Source organism: Coenobita brevimanus, chromosome 24, assembly GCF_032717465.1.
Source record: "Coenobita brevimanus isolate Jiangsu-jjx chromosome 24, ASM3271746v2, whole genome shotgun sequence".
Classification (NCBI taxonomy): domain Eukaryota; kingdom Metazoa; phylum Arthropoda; class Malacostraca; order Decapoda; family Coenobitidae; genus Coenobita; species Coenobita brevimanus.
This window is the reverse complement of record NC_136977.1, coordinates 50,062,222-50,084,967: the sequence shown is the minus strand read 5'-3', so window position 1 is coordinate 50,084,967 and position 22,746 is coordinate 50,062,222. Positions and strand designations below refer to the sequence as shown.

At 40.5% G+C, this 22,746-nt stretch overlaps 1 protein-coding gene across 1 annotated transcript in view; it reads right to left on the bottom strand.

Annotated features, from left to right (window-relative positions):
• LOC145393375 (uncharacterized) overlaps window positions 1-22,746 on the bottom strand; it is a 123,493-nt gene that overhangs the window by 76,377 nt on the left and 24,370 nt on the right. Inside the window, exon 3 of the mRNA XM_080267473.1 lies at window positions 7,689-7,871. Within this exon, the coding sequence (XP_080123599.1) occupies window positions 7,689-7,871 (183 nt within the window). The remainder of the gene's footprint in view (window positions 1-7,688; window positions 7,872-22,746) is intronic.

Genomic DNA, 22,746 nt, shown 5'->3' with positions numbered 1-22,746 from the left:
TTGATGGAGTGTGTGGTGAAATGCTGAAGCATGGGAGAGAGATAGTAGTAGAATGGATGTGGAAGATGTGCAGATTGGCCTGGGAGGAAGGTAGAGTCCCGGAGGATTGGAAGTCAGGTATAATTATTCCCTTGTACAAAGGAAAAGGGGAAAAAGAAGTGTGTGGTAATCATAGGGGCATTTGTCTTCTTAGTATAATAGGAAAAGTGTATGGTAGGATACTTATTGACAGAGTTAGAGAAAGAACAGAGAAATTAGTTGGAGAAGAACAGGGAGGCTTTTGGAAGGGAAGAGGTTGTGTAGATCAGATATTCATTCTTAGATCTTTAGTGGAAAAGTTTCTAGAGAAGGGAAAGAAGTTGTATGCGGCTTTCATGGATTTGGAGAAAGCATATGACAGGGTGGATAGACAAGGATTGTGGAAAGTGTTAAGAATATATGGAGTAGATGGGAAGTTGTTGAATGCTGTGAAGAGTATGTACGATGGTGCGAAGGCTGCGGTGCGTGTGGATGGTGAACTAAGTGAATTTTTCTCTTTGAAAGTTGGGTTGAAACAGGGATGTGTCATGTCTCCATGGTTGTTCAATCTGTACATGGGTGGGGTAATAAAAGAGGTACAAGGTAGGGTAGTGGATGTTGGAGTTGCCCTAGTGAGAGAGGATAGTGTTTGGAAACTCCCTGTACTGTTGTTTGCAGATGATACTGTGTTGTTGAGTGAAGACGAAGGGGAGCTGCAGGGCTTGGTGGATGAGTTTGGGGGAGTGTGTGGGAAGCGGAATGTAGGGAAGAGTAAAGTGATGGTCTTTGAGAGAGGTGAAGTCAGTGAATGTACAGCGAGGTTGGATGGTGAGGAATTGGAAAATGTGAGTACGTTTAAGTACTTGGGTAGTGTGATGAGTAAGGATGGAGGTTTGGAGGGTGAAGTGCTTGAAAGGGTACAGCAGGGAAGAAAGGTTGCTGGTTCTTTGAAAGCAATGATAAGAAACAGGGAAGTGAGCATGGAAGTGAAAAAGTTACTACATGACAGTATTGTGATACCAACTCTAACGTATGGAAGTGAAGCTTGGACGTTGTTGGAAGGACACAAGTCAAGAGTGAGAGCAGTGGATATGAGTTATTTAAGAGGAGCCTGTGGAGTCACATGGAGAGACAGGCTGACGAATGAGGATATAAAGGAGCGTTGTGGTGTGGATGTGGATGTGATAGGAAGCGTTATGAGGAACACACTGAGGTGGTTTGGCCATGTGGAGAGGATGGAGGGTGAAAGACTGACGAAGAGAGTGTATGTGAGTTAGGTGGATGGGGGAAGAGGGAGGGGGAGGCCGAGGATGAGATGGAGGGATGGGGTGGAGAGGTATATGAGAAAGAGGGGTGTGAGTTGGGAGCAGGGCATTGAAATGGCGAGGGACAGGGCGACTTGGAGGCGATTTGTTTGTGGCCACCCCAAACGGGATTGAGGCGTCTGGCAATAGATAGATAGATAGACTTCTTTAGGTCATGGTAGTTTCCCTTTTTATAGTTTAAGCTTTTTTTGTAACTTTCATTGCTGTTAACTATGTCATGTGCAATCCTGAAGTTGCAGTTTGATAATGCATGGTAGCATTTGCCGAATGGAGGATGATACATTATATTGTCAATACCCTTTTCTTGCCTAGTAAATATGCGATCAAGTGTTGATGGTACATCAAGTCCTCTGTTTCTGGTGCTTTCTTTTACATGTTGCGTTAGGAAAAACTCCTGCACAAGATCCAGGAGCTTTTGGTCCCAACAGCTTTCCTGGCTATTTATATCTAAATTATTCCAAATTATATTTGTATTAAATTCTTCAGTTAATATAATTATTTAAGATTTCCCCTCCATTCTATGTAGTAATACTCTTAAACTCTGAATAGATCATCATATTCGCCTCTTTCCCATGTGTTAGGTGTGGGTGGTATGTATAAATTTGCCAGTTACTTTCCCTTCGGATGTATTAATCGCCACTGCAGTCACATCTACTTGCGAGAATGTATCTAGGTCTATTTCTTTGACTTTTAGATTTTCCTTTGTTAATATTATAATTTCTCCTCGTTTTCTTAAGTTCCAATCTCTTCTCCATATATTGTATTCCTCTAGGTTTAGGATGTCGTTTGATATCCTTGGTGTTAATTTTGTTTCAGTTAGGCAAATAATATTTGGTTCATTTTCTTTGATAAAATCAATCATCTCTAATAATTTAGATACCATTCTATCTACATTTCAGTACATCAACTTAATGGTCTTGTTTACATACTTGTCATGACTTGGGTCTACTACCTTCCTCCTTTTTATTCCCTCCTGGTTATGTACCACTTTCGTACCTGCAATCCAATTACTTTGTAAAAAAAAATGTATTCTTTCTCCTCCTCTGATCTTCCCTCATTCTTTGTTTTTGCTTCCTCCCTCCTCTCTTTTAGTAATTCCAGTTCCTCTTGAGTTAGGCATCTTTTTATCTATACATTTTTGAATTCCTCTTTTTCCATAAGTTTCTTTGCATTTTTTAGTATCTTCTCCACAGTCTTTACACTCTGGAACTTTACTTTCAGAGTTCTTCACTTACTTCTCTCATATTTTCCTAGTCTTTTGTGTTCCTCTATGTCCTTATTGCAGATTTCCTCTGATACTTCCTTCAACATGCTCATTACATTTGCCATCTCTTTTTTGTCTCTCGAAATCCTGTTTTTTATTCTTCCTCCTCTATACCAGTGACTACTATAGATTTGTTGATATCTGCTGACTCTTTGACCAGTTTGAGATTGTTTTGGATTATTCTTTTCACTTCCTTTTTAATGCTTTTTTCTTCAACTCTTGTTTCTAAGTCTTTCTTTACTTTCACCATTTCAGCATACGTAGTTTCCACATCATTTTTGTAGCTTTGCATTGGTTCATTCACCTGGGTTATCTTCTCAATATCACTGCTCTAATCTATCAGATTGTTTACTTGCACAATTGTCTCTGTATCATTTCTGAACTCCTCCATGATACTCTAGTGGTTGACAACTGTACGTGCCATTTCACTAATCTTCCTTATAAGTGAACCCACCTCAACTGTCAGCTCATCTAGTGTTGTGTCTTTCTTATTGACTTCCTTCACTATTTTTTTCATTTTTCTCCTTCTGCGTGTGCAATTGCTTCTTAATTTCATCCATTTCACTCTGAAATGCCTTCTCCAATCTGTTTACCCGTTCTAACAGCTTATTGTACGTCTCCATTTCAACCAGTTCCTGGTAGAAATCATCATCCTGCTTTCTGCCTTTATCCCTTTTCTTAGCTCCTTCCAAATTTGCTTTACTAAAGTATGTGGACATCTTGTCGTACTAAGAGCACAGATTCTGCTTACATTCCCTGGTGCGGAGACTAAACACAATCAGCTGACGAGCTTGATGGTTGCATTCCTGTACTATTTTGGTTTACTCTGTTATTTGAACAACACTCTTACTTAAAACTTCTTCTTTTATATTAGGACACCATTTAGTTTAACCTGGTACAGAGCTTGACTCATATAAAGATACTTTTTAGGTATGACCAGTTGTTTGTTGGCCAGGTTGGCCAAGTGCGGAGCGATGTGTCATACGTCCTGCCTGCACGGCGTCCCTCACTCTCTCTCTCTCTCTCTCTCTCGTGTGTGTGTGTGTGTGTGTGTGTGTGTGTGTGTGTGTGTGTGTGTGTGTGTGTGTGTGTGTGTGTAAAGGCAGATGTACACACAAGCTATAACAGTTCTGCCTTAAAACTGATGAATGTAATCTTTGTATTCATGCTGTATAGATGCTGCTCTGATATATATAATCTATGAGTGCAAGCTGAAAGGAGGCTGCCCGAAACCTGACAAATGTAATCAATGTGCGTAGGCCCTAAGGATGCTGCCCTACAGAGTGATAAATGTAACATCCGCGTACAAGCGATAATAACGTTTCTGTACAACTGATTTGTGAAATTCTTGTGTGCAGGTTTTCAGCAGTTCAACCTGATGATTTGGGTGATTGTACTACACCAGACGATATTAAGCTAAGAAGCGTCCTATAGCTGTGAAAGTGATAATGGAATCCATATCTAACTCCCCCCCCCCACCCAGCTCGAAAAGTCTTTCTTATACCAAATACTATAATGTCAAATAGTGATAAGAATGGAACAAGAAATTCGTAACCGGACTGAAGTGGTTACAGATGATACCCTAAAAAATCTTCGTTTTCGCATTGCCTGGCGTCGCATTTTGTAAGACGTGCTGCAAAAGCTAAAACTGATATATGTAATCTCTCTGTGCAGTTTATAAGGATGTTGGTTTAAAGTTTCTATATGTTATCCCCGTGTCGTGCTGTTGTGGATGGCGGGAGGTTATCACTTGCCTTATTCAGCTCACGTTGATAGCTCAGGTCTCATGTTCCACGATTTTGCGTAACTTGGCTTTATTTTCCTTTGGTAGTGATGTAAATTTAGAGTATTTTCACCTCTTAAACTATCTGATGACAAAAGTGGATGCTGAAAATGGCGACGTACTGTACATGTATTACCCTTTTGACTCGAACATTCTCCCCTCGACTGACCTAAATCGTCCGACTGCAATGCGTGCAAAACAACGAGGGTGTTTCTGTAGATAGTGTTAGCTCTCTGACTAATGGAATTTTTCTCTCATAACTAAGCAATTTGTTTTGTCTTAATTAATCTCTGGGTGCGTTCAGAGCACCGAAAGGGTTAAACTTTTATATATACCGGTAATGTGAAAAGTCATGAACCTTCAAATCTCTAATGTTTGCATTAAGGTTTTTTGTTTATAGCTGGCCAGAAAGAACAGATTTGGCTCAAGTTGGCACGTACTCTCTAGAGATAGAGAGAGAGAGAAAAAAAAAGGACGATACACCCCGCAGGTTAGTTTCAGCCCGACAAGGGCGTACCCAGGGGATGGGTAAGGGGGCAGAGCCCCCTCTCTCTTCTTCAGGCTACCCAACCCAGTGAAGAGATTGGGCTCAAATGTAGCAGGTAAACACTTGGAGAAACTGGGAAGATCAAAGGGTAAATTACGACCCCCAGCGGTGTGTTTGGGGAGGCGTCACTTTTTTTAAACCTTATTTTCTAATCTTGACAAAACAATGGTCGATTTATATTGAAATTTGGCAGGTAGAAGCTTTTAGACATTGGACTGAATATAGGTTAGCCCAGAACCTGTCGTGAGCGAGTGGCCTTGGAGTCAGTAGCTGCACCGGCCAAAAGGTCGTAGCTCAGGAAGTAATCTGATACCGAAAGAAAAGGCACTCAAGATACAGCAGCCTGGATAGACGTAATCACCAGCACTACCCTTGTGCCAGGCAATACTGAACAACAATATACCAGCTCTGCCTTAGATTCATGGCCTCGTATTTTTTGGGCTGCGCAGGCCACCTAGGACCTGTTACGAAGCGATTTCGTTTGCATATTACATCTTAATATTCTCTTGTGTGCTGGTCATGGTCATCTAATACCTACCTACTTTACGTAGACAACATGCAAAAGAATTCTAACATGACTAACATACCAAGAGAGAAATAGAAAAAAAAATAAAGTCCAGGGAGAGGTAGTTAGGATTCAAGCATGCAATTACGGTCTATGAGATCACTTGGGCTAAAATGAATACATATAATAAAACAAAACCCAGGAATGTAGAGGCAGGAACAAGATGTCGTTTACCGCGAATCAGTCGATGGAGAATGGCTTTCCACCCAGCACCCCAGATTTTACCGCTGGTGAAGAGAGCAGTAATCACGAAAATATACCTAGTCACATGCACTGCTCCTACTTCAGTCAAAAATACAAATAATACAACTCTTCCAATTTCACATGTACCTCTTTCGATACTTCTCTTCTCTTCGTACTTTGCCAGTGGGGGAAAAAGTTAATTTTGGCTATCACTCTCCCCCAGCAAAATCAGATACTGCGGTGGACCTCATGGAGACCGACACAGAGACAAAATACTAATCTGTTACGGAACCATGATGTACAACGGACTGTTACCATATGGACTGCTTGCACAGTGGTCATGTTGGGACTAACGTACGGCTGCGGACATAAGTATCGAACCACTTCATTACGGCAAACAATGCGGCAGCGAGCAATCATTTCTGAAACCCAGGGATTGTGTTTTTGTGCCCAGACTAACTTTTCAGATTATCGTGCTGAGTTTCATAACAGTTCGACTAAAAAGCAGAATTATAACATCCATAACTGTATAGTCAACAAAAAAATTATTATAAAAAAATACTGAATTTCCCTCTGTACTTTCGATTTTGAAAAGAAGGATGAAGAATTTTGAAACACTTTGCTGTATGAACTGTTTCGATTACCGTATATGATGTACTATCTAACTTGTTAATGTAAAATAATTCAGCATCATCCTGAACATTCATTTACACAGGATTACCATACACAATGAAACATTATTAAATATATATATATATATATATATATATATATATATATATATATATATATATATATATATATATATATATATATATATATCGTTCAGTTTCGTATTCGTAGAACAAAAGGTCTTGACAATTCCTTGGAAGTCTGTATATTCATCAATTAAAATATTGTGCACCAAGGAATCCGCTGCGTATGTTAGTTATATCCGATCACACTGTGCATATTGATACAGTAGTCATAGCAGTATGAAGTTTGAGTTAAGAAGAGCAGTAGGCAAAGCTGGTTAGACGAATGGATAGCGAAACAGTGACTGAATTATGAGATCTGACACCCATCGCAACACCTTATCGATGAGCGCAGTCTATGGTGACAGTATACGAGCATTATGCCCACGTCTGTTTATGGTGAGCTGCATCACTGAGTTCGTCACAGTGAAGGGCCTTGGCCTGTAAATCACTGAGATGATTGACTCGATGCTTCACAGTTCTAATGCCTCCCACAAATACCACTTTAATGTTATCCCTTTACTACGAGCGGTCACTAGGAACGTCACCCTGAAGGGATCTTGACATGTAATATCACTGAGATGAAAAGTCCACCTCACATACTTCGCACAAGCATCACACTGTTACCCCTTCATTACTTGCTCTGTCAGTATGCTGGTCATAGTTAAGGTCGTCGGCAAAATAAATAACTGAGATGAAGGCCAGATGCAAGTCGCTCTTCTGAAACTCCTGAAAAAATAAAGAAAAAAAGACGGAAAGAAAAGAAAGTATAATAAACTAGAAATTTAAAAAATCATTTAATTAAAAAAATAAAACTTATCCCTTCATTGCGAGTTTTTTCCTAAGCTGAATAAAATCATCTGGGGGTAGGGAGTAAGGTTAAGCCAATAAAAGAAGTAACGAGATTCAAGGAGTAAGAGGATACTCATGAATGACAGGAAGATTATGAGCTATATTGCTTTTACTCTAATCTGGACACAAATTGCCGAGTTGTAAAATCAATTAACATTAAAACATGATACTAGTCACGAAGAGGTGCTATGGTAAGGATGTACAGTAGAGCCGTCATATTGTCTTTTTCCTCCACTGACCTACGTGATATAAACTGCAGAACCATGAAAATCTGGGTAAAGTTAAGGTAAAGAGAACAGTCGAACAATTCTGGGATTTTTACGTCATATCATAAAAAATGTCGGGTCCCAAAGGAGACATTGCAAGGTTTCAAAAGTCATTGTTCACTGTATCGTTATTAATCGTCCTCAGCTGTACCCACACTGCGCCGCGTAAACATTGCCATCAGCGCCTCTGTTGGCCACTTTGTACACATACGGGTGACCTGAATTGGTAGTGGTAGTGAGACAATGCACCCCAAGCAGGATCACATGCTCTCGCTGCCTTGGAAGGCAATGTGATCCTCGTGGTGGTGTTGGGATGCCGCAGTAGATCTGAATTCTTCTCAAACAGTGGGATGTGGGATTAGATGCCTTTTCGAACTTTCTGGATTTCCCACCAAGTTGTCAGGTAAATAAAGGTTATGTGTGTGTGTGTGTGTGTGTGTGTGTGTGTGTGTGTGTGTGTGTGTACAAGGAAGCGGTGCCATTCCAGTATGTATTGTACACACACTGGTATGTGAGTGTGTATATGTGAGCTTATCAACCTTTTCTTTCGTCACATGTAGAGTGCTGTAGGAGTACTCTTGTTTTCGGGATATACCATGAGAAGAATCCACCTTCTCCTTTTTGTGTTTCGCAGGAGTTACGAGACTGCTTCTACCCTAACTGGTGAGATGAAAGGTTACCACGTTCCTGGCCCGATTCTAGCAGGGAATTTTCTAATCTTCACTTCAGCGTATTCTAATGACTTTATATGACACTTTGGGTATACATCGATAGCATTCTTTCGTCCTTAGTCGCAGGAATATTCTCTCACTCACCTTTAATACACACCTACACACTTCGACCTGACCTGCACCCAGGCCACTCGACAGGTACACGTGTGAGGAAAATTGATGCAGGTAACAAATCAGGGGAGTGTTAGACGCATCTTCAAGCAACGCCGTACTTTTTTTTAGTTTTATTCGTTTATAAATTCCCTCCAAAAGAGCTGACTAAAGGCTACAAAAGAAAAAGAATGTTCCTTCCTGCTTGACTCTGCTTGCTCGTCTGTTCCTTGCATCTGCAGTTAATTTTATATTCCATTTCTCTGTGGGAAGATTTCTCTTAATGTAAGACGCATCCCCCCCCTTCTCCCTCTCTCTCTCTCTCTCTCTCTCTCTCTCTCTGTCTCTCTCTCATCTATATGACAGGCGGAAGATAATAACCACAGAGCGATATATAATGTAAGGAAAGAGAGACAAAAGAAAGTATGAGAGATGAATGATAATCAGAGATAAGTTCTAATAAAATGTATGGAAAGAAATATCAAGGAATTAAAAAAAAAAAAAAAAAGACGTGTGACGAAAACTACAGTTGTGACAGAGAAGAAGTCCAGGTAGGGGAGAAAAAAAAATATATATAAAAACATAACACCTAATCAAGGCGAGATATATGAGAGACAAAATAGTGATCGATGACCAGAGGCAGATATCATGCAGGATAGATGCAAAATAATGGCAGATAATGAGAAACATAAGCGTAGATGGAATAAAGGATATAATATGGAAGGGACTGATAAAATATAAGACTAGAGGGCAGAAAAATAAGTTGATAATTTAGCCAGCACAATACAGGTATTACTCAGGGAGTGTGAACATTGTGAATAGGCGCCACCTTTGATCTGAGGCTGTGGTGAGATGTGGGAAGAGAGAGTGAGAGGGGTGAGTGGGGAGAGGGAGTGGAGGATGGGGGTGGGGAGAGGGACCGGGGGAGGGGGGAGGTGTATACATAATCGGATCTCTTTCATTCCTTCCCATCCTCTTCCTTTCTTTCCTGTTTTTTTTTTTCTCTTCATCCTTTTTTTGATGTCTGTCCGGCTTACTCTTCATTTTCCTCTCCTCTTGAACCTTCTTTCCCTTCCTTCCCCTCTTCCTCTTGCTTCTCCTTCACTCTGTTTCTTCCTCTTTATCTTCTTTTCTCCATTTCTTCCTTTTCTTCCTCTTTTTACTCCTGCTACACTTCTCTTCCCTGTCCTTACTTCTGTCACTTTCACTTTCTCTTTCACTCCATCATTCTCTTGCTTCTTTTTCACTCTCTTCCATTTTATCTTCTTTTCTCAATTTCTTCTTTTTCTTCCACTTTTTACTTCTTTTCTTTCCCACCCTTCTTTCTACTTCTCTTCCCCTCTTCTTACCTCTTTCTCTACTTTATTTCTCTCTTTCTCCTTCACTCCCTCTTTCTTCCTATCCTATCGCCTCCTCTCCTTCCTTTCTCTTGAGCCTGTATCTCTTTCCCCTCTCTTTTTCCCTCTTACTTTCTCACTTTTTCTCTCTTCCTCGTCACCCCCAACCTTCTTTTTTCTTCCTCTCCATGTTCCTCGTTTCGTTTCTTGTCTTCGCTTTATACCTCTTCCCTCTCTCTTTCTCCCTTCTTTTCTTCCCTATTTCTCCCCTCCCCCTCGTCTTACCTTCCTCTCTTCCCTCTCCTCTTCTGTCATCCTTTCCTCCCCTTTCCCCTCCACCTGCGTTCCTCAGATCTTCCCGTCCCACTCCTGACGTATTTAGTTCCCAAAGACAGTCAACAGCAAATTAAGCTAATCCAGGCAGTTATTCTTGACGCGACGAGACCCAGTGGCTTTTCTTAGAACCAAAAAGCAGGAGGGGGGCAGGAGAGAGGGAAAGAGAGCAGGAGGAAGCAGGAGTATGAGGAAGGGGGCTGGATGGGTGGCAGAGAGGAGGGAGGAAGGGGAGGGGGCAGAACTGATAAGTGTGGCATTCAGACCCTTATCACTGGTATATTCAGATTCTATCGGGGGTATATACGTTTGGGAGAGACACTGGCAGAAGAAACAAGCATAGTGCAGTGAGTTAGTAGGGTGTATTCACAAAGGATGGATTTAGTGGCATATGAAGGAATCTATTAGAAGTTTTGTCAATCGTTGCACTTTTTATTCAGGAAATCGTGTGTTGCTTGATTTTCTAAATAAATTGTGTGCTACGTGTTTATCTTAATTAGTTAATTAATTAATTTGTCAAATATATTTATCAATGGAGGAAAAATTTCAAGGATCATTTTCATTTTAATGTTCCTCCTCTTCCCTCCCTCCTCCTCCTCCTCCTCCTTATCATCATCATCATCATCATCATCATCGATTCCTCACCTCCTCCTGACTACATCACAGCTGAGAATGGTCTTGGGAGAAAAGCAAGGATGTCATTTTGACCTTGCAAACTTCACTTTTACTTTTACTCATCTCCTTTAACCTCTCTTCTTCCCAACCCTTCAGAGAGCAAGGGTTTCATTCACCTTCATGAAATCATATTGTACTATACAGAATATAATGCCTAAGTTGATGTCGGCCCTCTAACGGGTAAATTTCTCCTTCATTAGTACACTGCTGTAACTGCCTTTCCCTTACCATAAGCGGTCTGTCTCTCACAGCTGTCCATCCTTTCACTTTCCTCGGTACTCTGTCTTCATGCAGTCTGCCACCATAATTTCAGCATTTTGTATATTTCTTTATCAATTCAGTCATAACACAACGTACTCCTCTAGTTATCTTACATATCTGGGCACCTTACAACTTATTCCTCTTTTTTTTTTTTTTATTACAGTACATTAAATCACAGTTGTTATACATTAAGCAGCGATAATGTTCATTCTTTGCATCATTATCCCAGATGAGAGTTCTTATCATTCATTTCATGATATATCTTGCAATCTCCCTTCTCAGAGTATCTTTCTCTTTTTCTCTCCCTTTCCCTCCCCCCTGCTTGCTTCAGGGCGGGTGGTCAGGTCGGGTATGTCAGAGATAAAGTTCCACTCATATCACAACCATTACCTTCATCACACTGGTATTGTTTTGTCTATGTATATCTGAACAATATAGAGAGATAAAGGACCCCCATTTCCAGGAAGATTTAATTCAACTTTTTAGATTGTCGTAATACTTTTCATGATACATCCATATCACAACGGCTATCCTTGTCACATTATTGCCGTTCTGTCTGTGGATATCCAAAGTACCACAAAGAAAATAAATGAAAACTCCAATTCCTGACAATTTTTTTCTTCAACCTCGTAAGCTGAATGATAGTGTCTGGTGGTAGAAAGAATTAAGTAGAAAACCCAACATGTTAGTGAGTGAATTAAAAGTGAATCTGAATCGTAAATAAGTGAGTTTTTTCTTTAGTTCTCGTATCTGGTGTCTTTGAGGAAAAAGAGGTCAAGCATCGCTGAGAGGACGAGAGGCTTTCCAATAACGAGAAGAGGGTGTTCTGTAGAGAGCAGAATTTAATGTCGCATTGGATGCATGCACTCTGCTTGTAGTGTACCTGTCTTTTCACCAGTCTTTCTGTCTATCTCTGTCTATCTATCTCGGTCGTAGTAAGTAAATAAGACATAAGAAATTAACCATTGCTTAGAGTTTACGAGGCTGACAATGAATATATCCGTGTTTGCATCTGCGGTTCCTTCGAGGTGAGATGATGGTGGGTGTTGAAGCAGAGGAGGGAATACACCCTGCAAAGATGGACGTTGCATGAGAGGTGGTGTTGGTGGTAGGGGGAATAGTGTAATAGTTTTCACCTAACAGCATGATGTGTGTGCGTGTGTATGAGGAGGTAGGGAAGGGGGTACGAGGGCTGAAAAAAAAAAAAAAAGTGGATAGAAGTAGGCAGCACGAGCTAGAATGGTGAGAGGATGTGGGGCAGGGCCGGCTAATACAACCTGTGTATTATAGCTGGGTGGGTATGAGTCAAAGCGTATAAAAAAAAATAATAGTAATAATAATGACAAGAACGAACACAAAAAAAAAAGGAAGGAAACTTTTTTTTTTTTTTTTTAACTTGCCTGGGATACCTCACTTTCTTGCATCTGAGGTCGTTTATGAAATCCGTGCCCACTTAGGTATAGAACGAAATAAAATGAAATACACGGCCTCTCCTCCCTGTTACCGAAGGGTTAGTCTATCAGGGTCTAGTTAGAAAAAAAAAAATCTTACCAAATTAAACAATCTTACTTATTTACAACTTGGACTCACCGATAACCCCGTCCATTCTCAGCTGCTAACCCTGTCCATTCTCAGCTGCTAACCATGTCCATTCTCAGCTGCTCACCACGCATTGAGTCTGCGCTTCCTTCTAATCCCACATCTCAGCTATGACCCCCCAGCTATGCACCAGACGGCATCGGATTGCTAGACGTATTCATTTGTCACAATTACTAGTATTCAGTTGGAAGGCTTGGGAGCGGCGGGGGTCAGGAGTTGGGCGTGGAGGTAGGTGGGATAGGACTAGGTGTGGAGATGGATGGGTGGGTTAGGATTGGGTGTGTGGAAATGGGTGGGATGGGATTGAGTGTGGAGGTGGGTGGGATGGGATTTGGTGGGGGGTTGGGGGATGGGACTGGGTGCGGAGATGGGTGGGATGGGATTGGGTGTGCAGGTGGGTAGGATGGGATTGGATGTGGACATGGGTGGGTGGGATAGGATTGGGTGTGGGGAGGCACGTGGGATGGGTTTGGGTATGGGGAGGTGGGTGGGATGGGACGGAATTGTGTGTGGAAATGGGTGGGTGACGTAGGATGGGATTGGGTGTGGAGATGGATGGATGGGGTGGGGTGTGACTGAGTGTGGAGATGGGTGAGTGGGTGGGATGGAATGGTTTGGGGGTGTGAGGATAGATAGGAAGGGTAGGTGTGGGGGAAATAATTAGGGGAGGGGAGGAAGGGAAGGTTTGGGGAGGACGGGGTTGAGGTGTCGTGGGTAAGGAAGGCAAGTCTTATTACTATGAACCCCAGACGAATTTACTGAGTTCAGAGAAACCCATCCCAACCAGTGAGTTAATTCCTGAAAAAAGAAAAAAAAGAAAATCCCTCTCTTCCTGTAGTTTTGCCTTACTCTTCCAACTAAAGCCAGACTCTTTTAGTGTTAACCCCTTTCGTCTCTAATAAATTCTTAAAAGTCCCCTGCTTGTGGTTTTCGTGTTCTATTCCAGGTAATTTCAGACGACTTTTTTATATTTTTTTCATGGCTCGGGGCTGTTCAATCCGCCGGTCATTTTCTTGGGTGATGGGGTACTTTGACACTAATATGAGGCCGTCTTAGGCACGATTGTCGCAAACCCGTTGTACGTGATTACAGGCTGAGAAACGTGTATTGATTTCCTTTCTCTCGTTCTCTATCTCTTTCTTGTTTTTGCTTCTCTCTGTCTGTCTGTCTCTCGCTCTCTCTCTCTCAGTCTGTCTCACCCTCTCTCTCTCTCTCTCTCTCTCTCTCTCTCTCTCTCTCTCTCTCTCTCATCTACAAAATATTAGTTTATCGACCTTGGTTTCTTTCTTTTTTTTGTACGAATACAGCTTTATTTATCAATATCACAACATTCCCACCGAAAAAATAAATGGAGACAGCCTCATAAATCCACCAGGTCCCGTAATCAAAAATCCCTTCTCAGATTAACCGTAGGAGTAGCCTCAGGCCTGGCCGACAAGGAACGCCACACCTGCTCTTAAATACAGGTAGGTTTATTAATATCAGTCTTTTTTTTTTTTTTTTTTTTTTTTTTGCCTATCGACCATTGAGGCCGGAGCCCCTGGTCATTAAGGCAAAAAAAAAATATATATATATATATATATATATATATATATATATATATATATTGTTACATAGCCTATGATTTCATCATCCTTTGTGTAATTTTAACGCACAGTATGCTGCATGTTTGATCACGAGCGTGTTCTGCCTCAGTTCCCCCCTTCTACCGTTATAGTAGAGTAAGTCGACATCTCTGTTATACTTTGCGGGATTGTCATCTCTTTGTCCCCATGGCTTTCATTTGCGCGTCCTCTTACAAGTTGTATCAGGCTCTGCCGGCCCCTATATAATGAGCTCAGTCTCTGCATCATTGCCACTTAGATCTGCTCCTCATTTTGTTCACATCTCTGTCCTCCCCTGTACAGATATTATTATTGTGAGTGCTCAAGAAATCTCCAAACATCTAGCAGCTGTGTGTAATTTGAGTATAACTGTTGTTGTATTTTTTCTTGTACTGTATAGCGTAAGTTTAATTTGTAGGCCTAGTGAAGTTTTTGTAATTCATGTAGGGTTCTTTATGTCAGTCATTTTTGATAATAGTTTGTATCTGTAATTATTTACCTGGCATTCACTGAGTATTATCTGGTATCTCATGTTATCAGGGCTGACTTAGATAAATTTATTCTTGCTAATTTCGTGTTAATAGAGGCTATTGCAGTTAACCATATATTTAACCTGTTTTTGCCATTACATTATCCTCATGAGTCCTGAATGATTTGTTGTTAATTTAAGCATTAAACTTTAACTTGTAATTTTACCTAACTCTTTTGTTTTGAACCTGGAACTTTACGGGACAGTAGTGACTCTTAGTCTTCTCACTTAAAGTGTACATTATCTTTCTCTGTTCCGTAACATAAATTTGGCGACCTCATATCAGGATATTCAGGATATTATCATAAGGATATTGTTTGATATTTTGTGACTGTGATATATTCATGATGGCTACTATTTCTACACTTGATGAAGCCAAAGATTTTTTGTCAAATGTGCAAACAGTGTGTGATATAGAAAACAGAACAAAGAATGAACTTAAGCTCGTTGCTCAACAATTGGGAATTGCAGTTCACTCTCATCATTCTAAAGATCAAATTGTTGGCATGATTAATAAAAGCTTGTTTAATGTAACTCCTCCAAATGAGCAAACGCAGATTGAATTAGCTAAGTTACAGCTAGCTCTGCAGGAGGCTCGTGCTAAAGAAGCTGAATTTCAGGCAAATGCTAAGCAGGCTGAGTCTCAGGCTAAGGAGGCGGAATCTCAGGCTCGGATTCAGGAGGCACAGATACAGGCACAAGTTGAACTTGCCAGGATTCAGGCAGACCATGAGTATCGCATGAAACAAGGTGGAACTGGATCATCTAGCTCTGATGATTTTGATGTGGCTAAAAATGTTAAACTTGTCCCTCCTTTTAATGAATCTGATTTAACAAAGTATTTTCAGTTGTTTGAGAGGGTAGCTACAGGTTTTAATTGGCCTAAGGAGTATTGGCCAGTACTCCTTCAAACTGTTCTCACCGGTAAAGCTCAAGTAACTTATGCATCTTTGCCTCAGGATCAGTCTGATAATTATGATGTAGTTAAGAGCTTGATTCTTAAGGCCTATGAGCTTGTTCCTGAAGCCTATAGAGTAAAATTTAGGACAACTTACAAGCAAGATAAGCAATCCCATGTTGAGTATGCAAAAATCAAAGAAGATCTGTTAGAGCAGTGGTTAAATTCTAAGAATGTGGATTCTGATTTTGGTAAATTTAAGCAGATGATTTTGCTGGAGGATTTCAAAAGGTGTATTAGTAAAGATGTAAGCCTATATCTTGATGAGAAAAGAATAGATAATTTGTCTGATGCTGCAGTTTTAGCTGATGAGTATGTTCTCACTCACAAGAGATATTCTAGAGAAAAAGGGAAAGCTGAGAGTAAGTACGTTGCCTCTACTCAGAGTACAGGTAACAGGAAAGAGAATAAAGATGATGTTTCTCAGGAAGTAAATACCAGCTTCACCTCTAGATTTCAGAAAAGTAAATGTACTTATTGTAGTAAGCTTGGTCATACTACGGAGAGATGTTTCAGGAGACAGCGTGATGTGAACAAAAAGGAGTCTTTAAATATTCAGTCAATTGGTCTAGTGTCCACTCTTGAGAGTTCCCAGAATTCTTTAACTGAGTTAACTGAACCTGCTTTGAGGGTAACTTAAATTCTCATGATGGAGCTCCTCTTTTGAGCAGTAACGTGGGTGACACTCTCAAGAGTTCATGTGCTAATTTCCTGTCTGATGGTTTTGTCAGTCCTCTGGACAGTAATGACAGGAAATCAGTTAAAATATATCGTGATACAGGTGCTTGCCAATCCCTTATGCTGACCAGTGTTCTAGGCTCTAATGTTAATTCCTCTGATGAAACTGTAATCTTACAAGGTGTAGGGAATAATTACTTCTCTGTTCCTCTGTGCAGAGTGAATTTAGAGTCTGGTTTTGTTAATGGTTCTGTTATGGTTGGGTTGGTTGAGACACTCCCAATGTCAGGTGTAACTTTCTTACTTGGAAATGATATTGGTGGAAGTCAAGTGTGTCCAGCTCCTCAGTTGTCTAGTGAGCCAGTGGCTGCGTCCCAGGATTGTGATGTCCCTGATGTGTTCCCTGCATGTGCTGTCACTAGGGCTAAGTCTAAAGTTACTGGTGATTTAGAGGATAATGATGATGATGATGTTATCCTAGCTGACACTTTTCTTGCTAATTTGGACCACTCACCAGATGAGGCAGTACCCCGTAGTGTTGATAATTTGTCTCGTCAAGAGTTGGTTGAGTTGCAGGTTGCTGACCCTGAGTTGAAAGGTCTAGCTAACTCTGCTTACAGTGAAGAAGAGTCAGCCGGTGCGTCTACTTGTTATTATGTAAAGTCAGGAGTACTTATGAGGAAGTGGAGACCCCCAACAGCATCAGCCGACTGTGAATGGGAGGTTGTACATCAAGTCGTCATCCCTCGTGTTTGTAGGCAGGATATCATTAGAGTGGCTCATGATTCCAGTTTGGCAGGACACCTTGGAGTGAGGAAGACTGTGGCACGCATTTTGAAACACTTCTACTGGCCAGGTATCTTCAGGGATGTTTCCTGGTATTGTAAGTCTTGTCACACCTGTCAAGTTGTGGGGAAGTGTAATCAGACCGAAAAGGTTGCACCTCTAGTTCCCATTCCTCCTTTTGAGGCGCCTTTCACCCGTGTGTTGGTGGATATTGTGGGCCCTCTTCCTAAGACTTCTTCAGGATTTTCTTATGTGTTGACCATGATTGATATGGCTACTCGTTATCCTGAAGCCATTCCACTTAGAAACATCTCAGCAAAGAACGTGGTTAAGGAAATGCTGGGGTTCTTCACAAAGTTTGGTCTGCCCAGGGAGGTGCAGTCGGACCGGGAAGTAATTTCATGTCAAACGTTTTCAAGCAGTCTCTGAAAGAGTTGGGCATCACCCAGATCACGTCTTCAGCTTACCATCCCCAGACCCAAGGAGCGTTGGAGAGATATCATCAAACACTCAAATCGATGCTCAAGAAATACTGTTTGGAACATCAGAAAGACTGGGATAAAGGTCTCCCATTCGTTGTGTTTGCCGCAAGAGAATCTCCAAATGAATCACTGGGCTTCTCACCTTTTGAACTACTGTTTGGCCATGAAGTAAGAGGACCCCTTAAGTTACTCAAGGAATGCTGGCTGTCGGAGGAAGATGACGTCAACCTGCTGGAGTATGTGATGAAGTTCAAAGAACGGCTGTCCACTGCTTTACAGCTGGCGAGAGAGAATTTAGGAGCTGCTCAGGAGAAGATGAAGACTTGGTATGACAAGAAGTCCAGGTTACGCCACTTTCAGCCAGGAGATCAGGTTTTGATTCTGCTACCAGTTCATGGGCAACCTCTTCAAGCCAAGTTTAGTGGCCCTTATTTCGTGGAGAAGAAACTCAGTGATGTCAACTATGTCATCGCCACACCAGATCGTAGAAAGAGCAAGCAACTATGTCACATCAACATGCTAAAGTTATATCACAGGCGGGACGAAAATAATCCAGTCTGCACTGTAGCTGTTCCACCCGAGTCTACAAGTGAAGTTCTCCCATGCAGCATGAGCCTGAGTGATAGTTTGGGGAAGAATCCTGATATCATGAATGATCTCCAGACTAAGCTTTCTCATCTACCTCCTAAGGAAAGGCAGGAGTTTTCGGCATTACTGCAGGAGTACCCGCAAGTGTTCCGTGCCACTCCAGGAAGAACTACTGTGTTGATGCATGATGTCGATGTTGGAGACGCAAAGCCAATTAAATTGCCTCCTTACCGTGTGAACCCAGTGAAAGTTCCTCTCATCCAGAAGGAGCTTGGCTACCTGTTGGACCACAAGATGATTGAGCCCTGTCAGAGCGAGTGGAGTTCTCCTGTCACTCTAGTCCCTAAGCCAGGTGGGTCACATAGGCTTTGCATCGACTACAGACGTGTTAATCAGATAACCAAAACAGACACTTACCCTCTCCCTCGTGTGGAAGATTGCATAGACAAGATCGGAAAGGCTAGGTACATAAGTAAGTTTGATTTGTTAAAGGGATACTGGCAAGTACCTATGATTGAACGTGCTAGGGAGATCTCATTTTTTGTGACAGTAGGAAAGACCTTTGCATGGTCTGTAATGCCATATACAGATTGTTTTAGAGTAATAAGAAATTTCCTTTGTAAATTTCTTTTTTCTTTGTGGGGAGGTGTTACATAGCCTATGATTTCATCATCCTTTGTGTAATTTTAACGCACAGTATGCTGCATGTTTGATCACGAGCGTGTTCTGCCTCAGTTCCCCCCTTCTACCGTTATAGTAGAGTAAGTCGACATCTCTGTTATACTTTGCGGGATTGTCATCTCTTTGTCCCCATGGCTTTCATTTGCGCGTCCTCTTACAAGTTGTATCAGGCTCTGCCGGCCCCTATATAATGAGCTCAGTCTCTGCATCATTGCCACTTAGATCTGCTCCTCATTTTGTTCACATCTCTGTCCTCCCCTGTACAGATATTATTATTGTGAGTGCTCAAGAAATCTCCAAACATCTAGCAGCTGTGTGTAATTTGAGTATAACTGTTGTTGTATTTTTTCTTGTACTGTATAGCGTAAGTTTAATTTGTAGGCCTAGTGAAGTTTTTGTAATTCATGTAGGGTTCTTTATGTCAGTCATTTTTGATAATAGTTTGTATCTGTAATTATTTACCTGGCATTCACTGAGTATTATCTGGTATCTCATGTTATCAGGGCTGACTTAGATAAATTTATTCTTGCTAATTTCGTGTTAATAGAGGCTATTGCAGTTAACCATATATTTAACCTGTTTTTGCCATTACATTATCCTCATGAGTCCTGAATGATTTGTTGTTAATTTAAGCATTAAACTTTAACTTGTAATTTTACCTAACTCTTTTGTTTTGAACCTGGAACTTTACGGGACAGTAGTGACTCTTAGTCTTCTCACTTAAAGTGTACATTATCTTTCTCTGTTCCGTAACAATATATATATATATATATATATATATATATATATATATATATATATATCTACACACACACAGCCATGCATATGAACATACACACTTTCATGCACACGTACATATATATATATATATATATATATATATATATATATATATATAATATATATATATATATATATATATATATATATATAATAATTTTTATTTTATTTTTTTGTAATTTTATTTTTATTATTTTTTATTTTATTTTATTTTTTAACCTTATATTACTTATAAACTAAAATGCCTAATGTAAAGACCCTAAAACTAATCACCTAACAGACAAATCGCTAACCTATACTAAATCCTAAGAGACAAATAACTAGACCTACACTAATGATAAAAAAAAACTCGACCAAGAGATCACCATCGACTGCAGATATGAAATGCCTTTCTACATTACATACCTGCACTCATCAACTGGTGACTGTCAGTCGAGGCACAACCTAATATAGGGGACATCAATATATGAAAGGGAACCAAACGAGTCAGGAACATTTCCATATACGTCAGCTGTCGGCCCTAATTAGAATAACTTAAGCAAGATGGTATACTGTATTTACATAATTTGTACAAAAAGTGAAGAACCTCGGCCAGCAGACCACCATCGACTGCAAGTGCCCAATACCTTTCTATATTGCACACTTGCACTCATCAGCTGGTGACTGTTAGTCGAGGAACGGGGTTTAATGTAAGGGACATCTATTAACCTGAGAGCGTTTAATCACCAGGGGCGCTACTTCTTCAGTTTCGCGGCCCCATCTAGGCTTTCACACAGTTTAGTTAGAGTATCTGAGTTTGTTTATATCAATGATCTTAAGAAATTTTTACGATGACCTAACCTTCATGGCATTATCAGAAATAGTTTTTTTTTTTTTGCTTTTTATCATGTTAATATTCACTCCAGTTTCGTTGTGAAGTGCTGAGAAATAGTATGAGTGGAGATATATCGTAAGTGTTAACAAGGAGTATTTTTCAGCAAGTCTAGTTACCTTATATGTTGCCTAATTCAATGTCCTTTTTCGCTGTTATTTCAATGTTAAAATGTAGAAATATTTCCGCTTCTTTCATTTTACCTTTAAAGCTGCCTGGCTACTTTCCTCCGAAACTCCAGTACGAGTTTTAAAGAAAGAATTGTAAAGATTTAGAACACATCCTTGACACATGAGGATTTACTGGAAGGAAAGTGTCTAAGTATGGAGCCAGTTGTTCGCCGCGGCATTGACTAAAAGTAATGGATCTCAGTGGCTCGCTATTGAGGTCGTTGGTAGGTTAGGTCAGGATAGATTAGGTCAGGTTAGATAAAGTTTGGTCAGCTTAGGTCAGGTTAGATCAAGTTAGGTCAGCTTAGGTCAGGTTTGATTCAGTTAGGTCAGCTTAGATTACGTCAGGTTAGGTTAGGCCAGGTCAGCTTAGGTTAGGTTAGATTAGATTAAAGGTAAAAAAGGTTGTATATAAAGCTCCCAGTCCACCAGGCCATTAGCAATGAGTGGTGGTTCTTTGGTGCTCGTTATTAGGGACATTGTTCGGTGGAGGTGTGAGGCAGTTACCTAGAGACTCGTTATCAATTGATTTACGGGCACAAATTACAGGTTTTCATTCCCCTGAGGGGGGACTCATGCTAAAGTCGGTGGCTAGACTTTGGTTCACTGGTAGCACGTCATTCCCTGCCAGGCGATACGGTGTTAGGTGCTGGGGTGTTAGCTGGAAGGGTAGGGATAGGTGAGAGGTCATTTTTGTCCTGCCTACAGTATGTGAACTGAGTAAACTATCTATCTTGCCTTCAGTCGTAACAGTAATGAAATAGTATTAACATGGTGTTAGGGGGTATGCCATGAGGTGATATGGTGCTAGATGGGATGGTATTAGGTGGTATGGTATTGGTATTATGTTCACTGGTCGACTGGTAGGCCTAGCCCAGTACTATCCATGGAAGTAATGGATGGCACTATTATCAGATGGTATGATATTGAGTGGAATAGTGTTATATGCTATGGTATTAGGTAGTGTAATATTAGAAATTATTAGGTAGCATAGTATAAGGTACTTTGGTATTAAATGGTATGGCATTATGTGGTATGGTATTGAAGTGCATGGTAATAGGTTGTGTGGTATCAGTTGGTATGGTATCAGGTGGTATTGCATCAGACACTAATATTAGGTGGCATAACATTAACATTCAACCCAACAGCGCCTCTCTCTCTCCCTGCATAATTGACCGCCTATACCATGTGTCCGAAAAGAATTGCACATCCACGAAAAAAAAAAAAAAAAAAAAAAAAAAAAAGCCTTCAATGATTATACACATATGTGCATAAATTTCCGCGAAGCGGGTACTTACGGAATAATGAGTACTGCGGGCGAAGTACTTTGGGATTTACGGTGCTACGGTGAATGTTAAACCCCCTCAGTTCGGTGACGTCTTAAATCTTTTCCTTGCTGCACCCAGTCGATTTTATTCATCCCTAAAGAGTCTCGTTTTAATGAAGATGAAGGCTATATTTAACCTCTCCATATCGTAAGTCTTACGAAAATCTAGATGAAAATTGTTTGGTGCTAGCTGAAATAAAATACATAAATACGTCATCGTAGTGGAGGGTATAAAGGAAAGTACAAAGGAAAGCAAACACGAAGCTCTATTGTTCTTTTCGAGGCTGTTTTAACTAATGTAACTCTTCTATCCGTTAACGACAAAGATAGCAGAGCAGGCCGTATTCTCACTGGCTCCAGAAATATCGTAATACATCATCCACTGCGATTTTTTTTGCACATTACACCTTAATAATCGTATAGTCTGTTACTGATACACGTATGTCAATATTTAAATTCTATAGATAAAATACGAGAGAATATTTACTTTCAGACGACAAGGAAGAGGCGTAACGAAGTTTGTTATATCAACGAGAATACGATTGTGTGGTCCTAAGAGACTCCGTAGCATCCGTTTCGTAGAGATTTATTTTGCATATTGCACCCTCATATTCGTTTTTATTTTACTCATATAATTCTAGTACGACATAGTTTTAATCAGAAACGTGCTGAGGTAACAATGCACAAAATAAATCGCTAAGGAAGATGTACTACGGAATCTAAGGCACT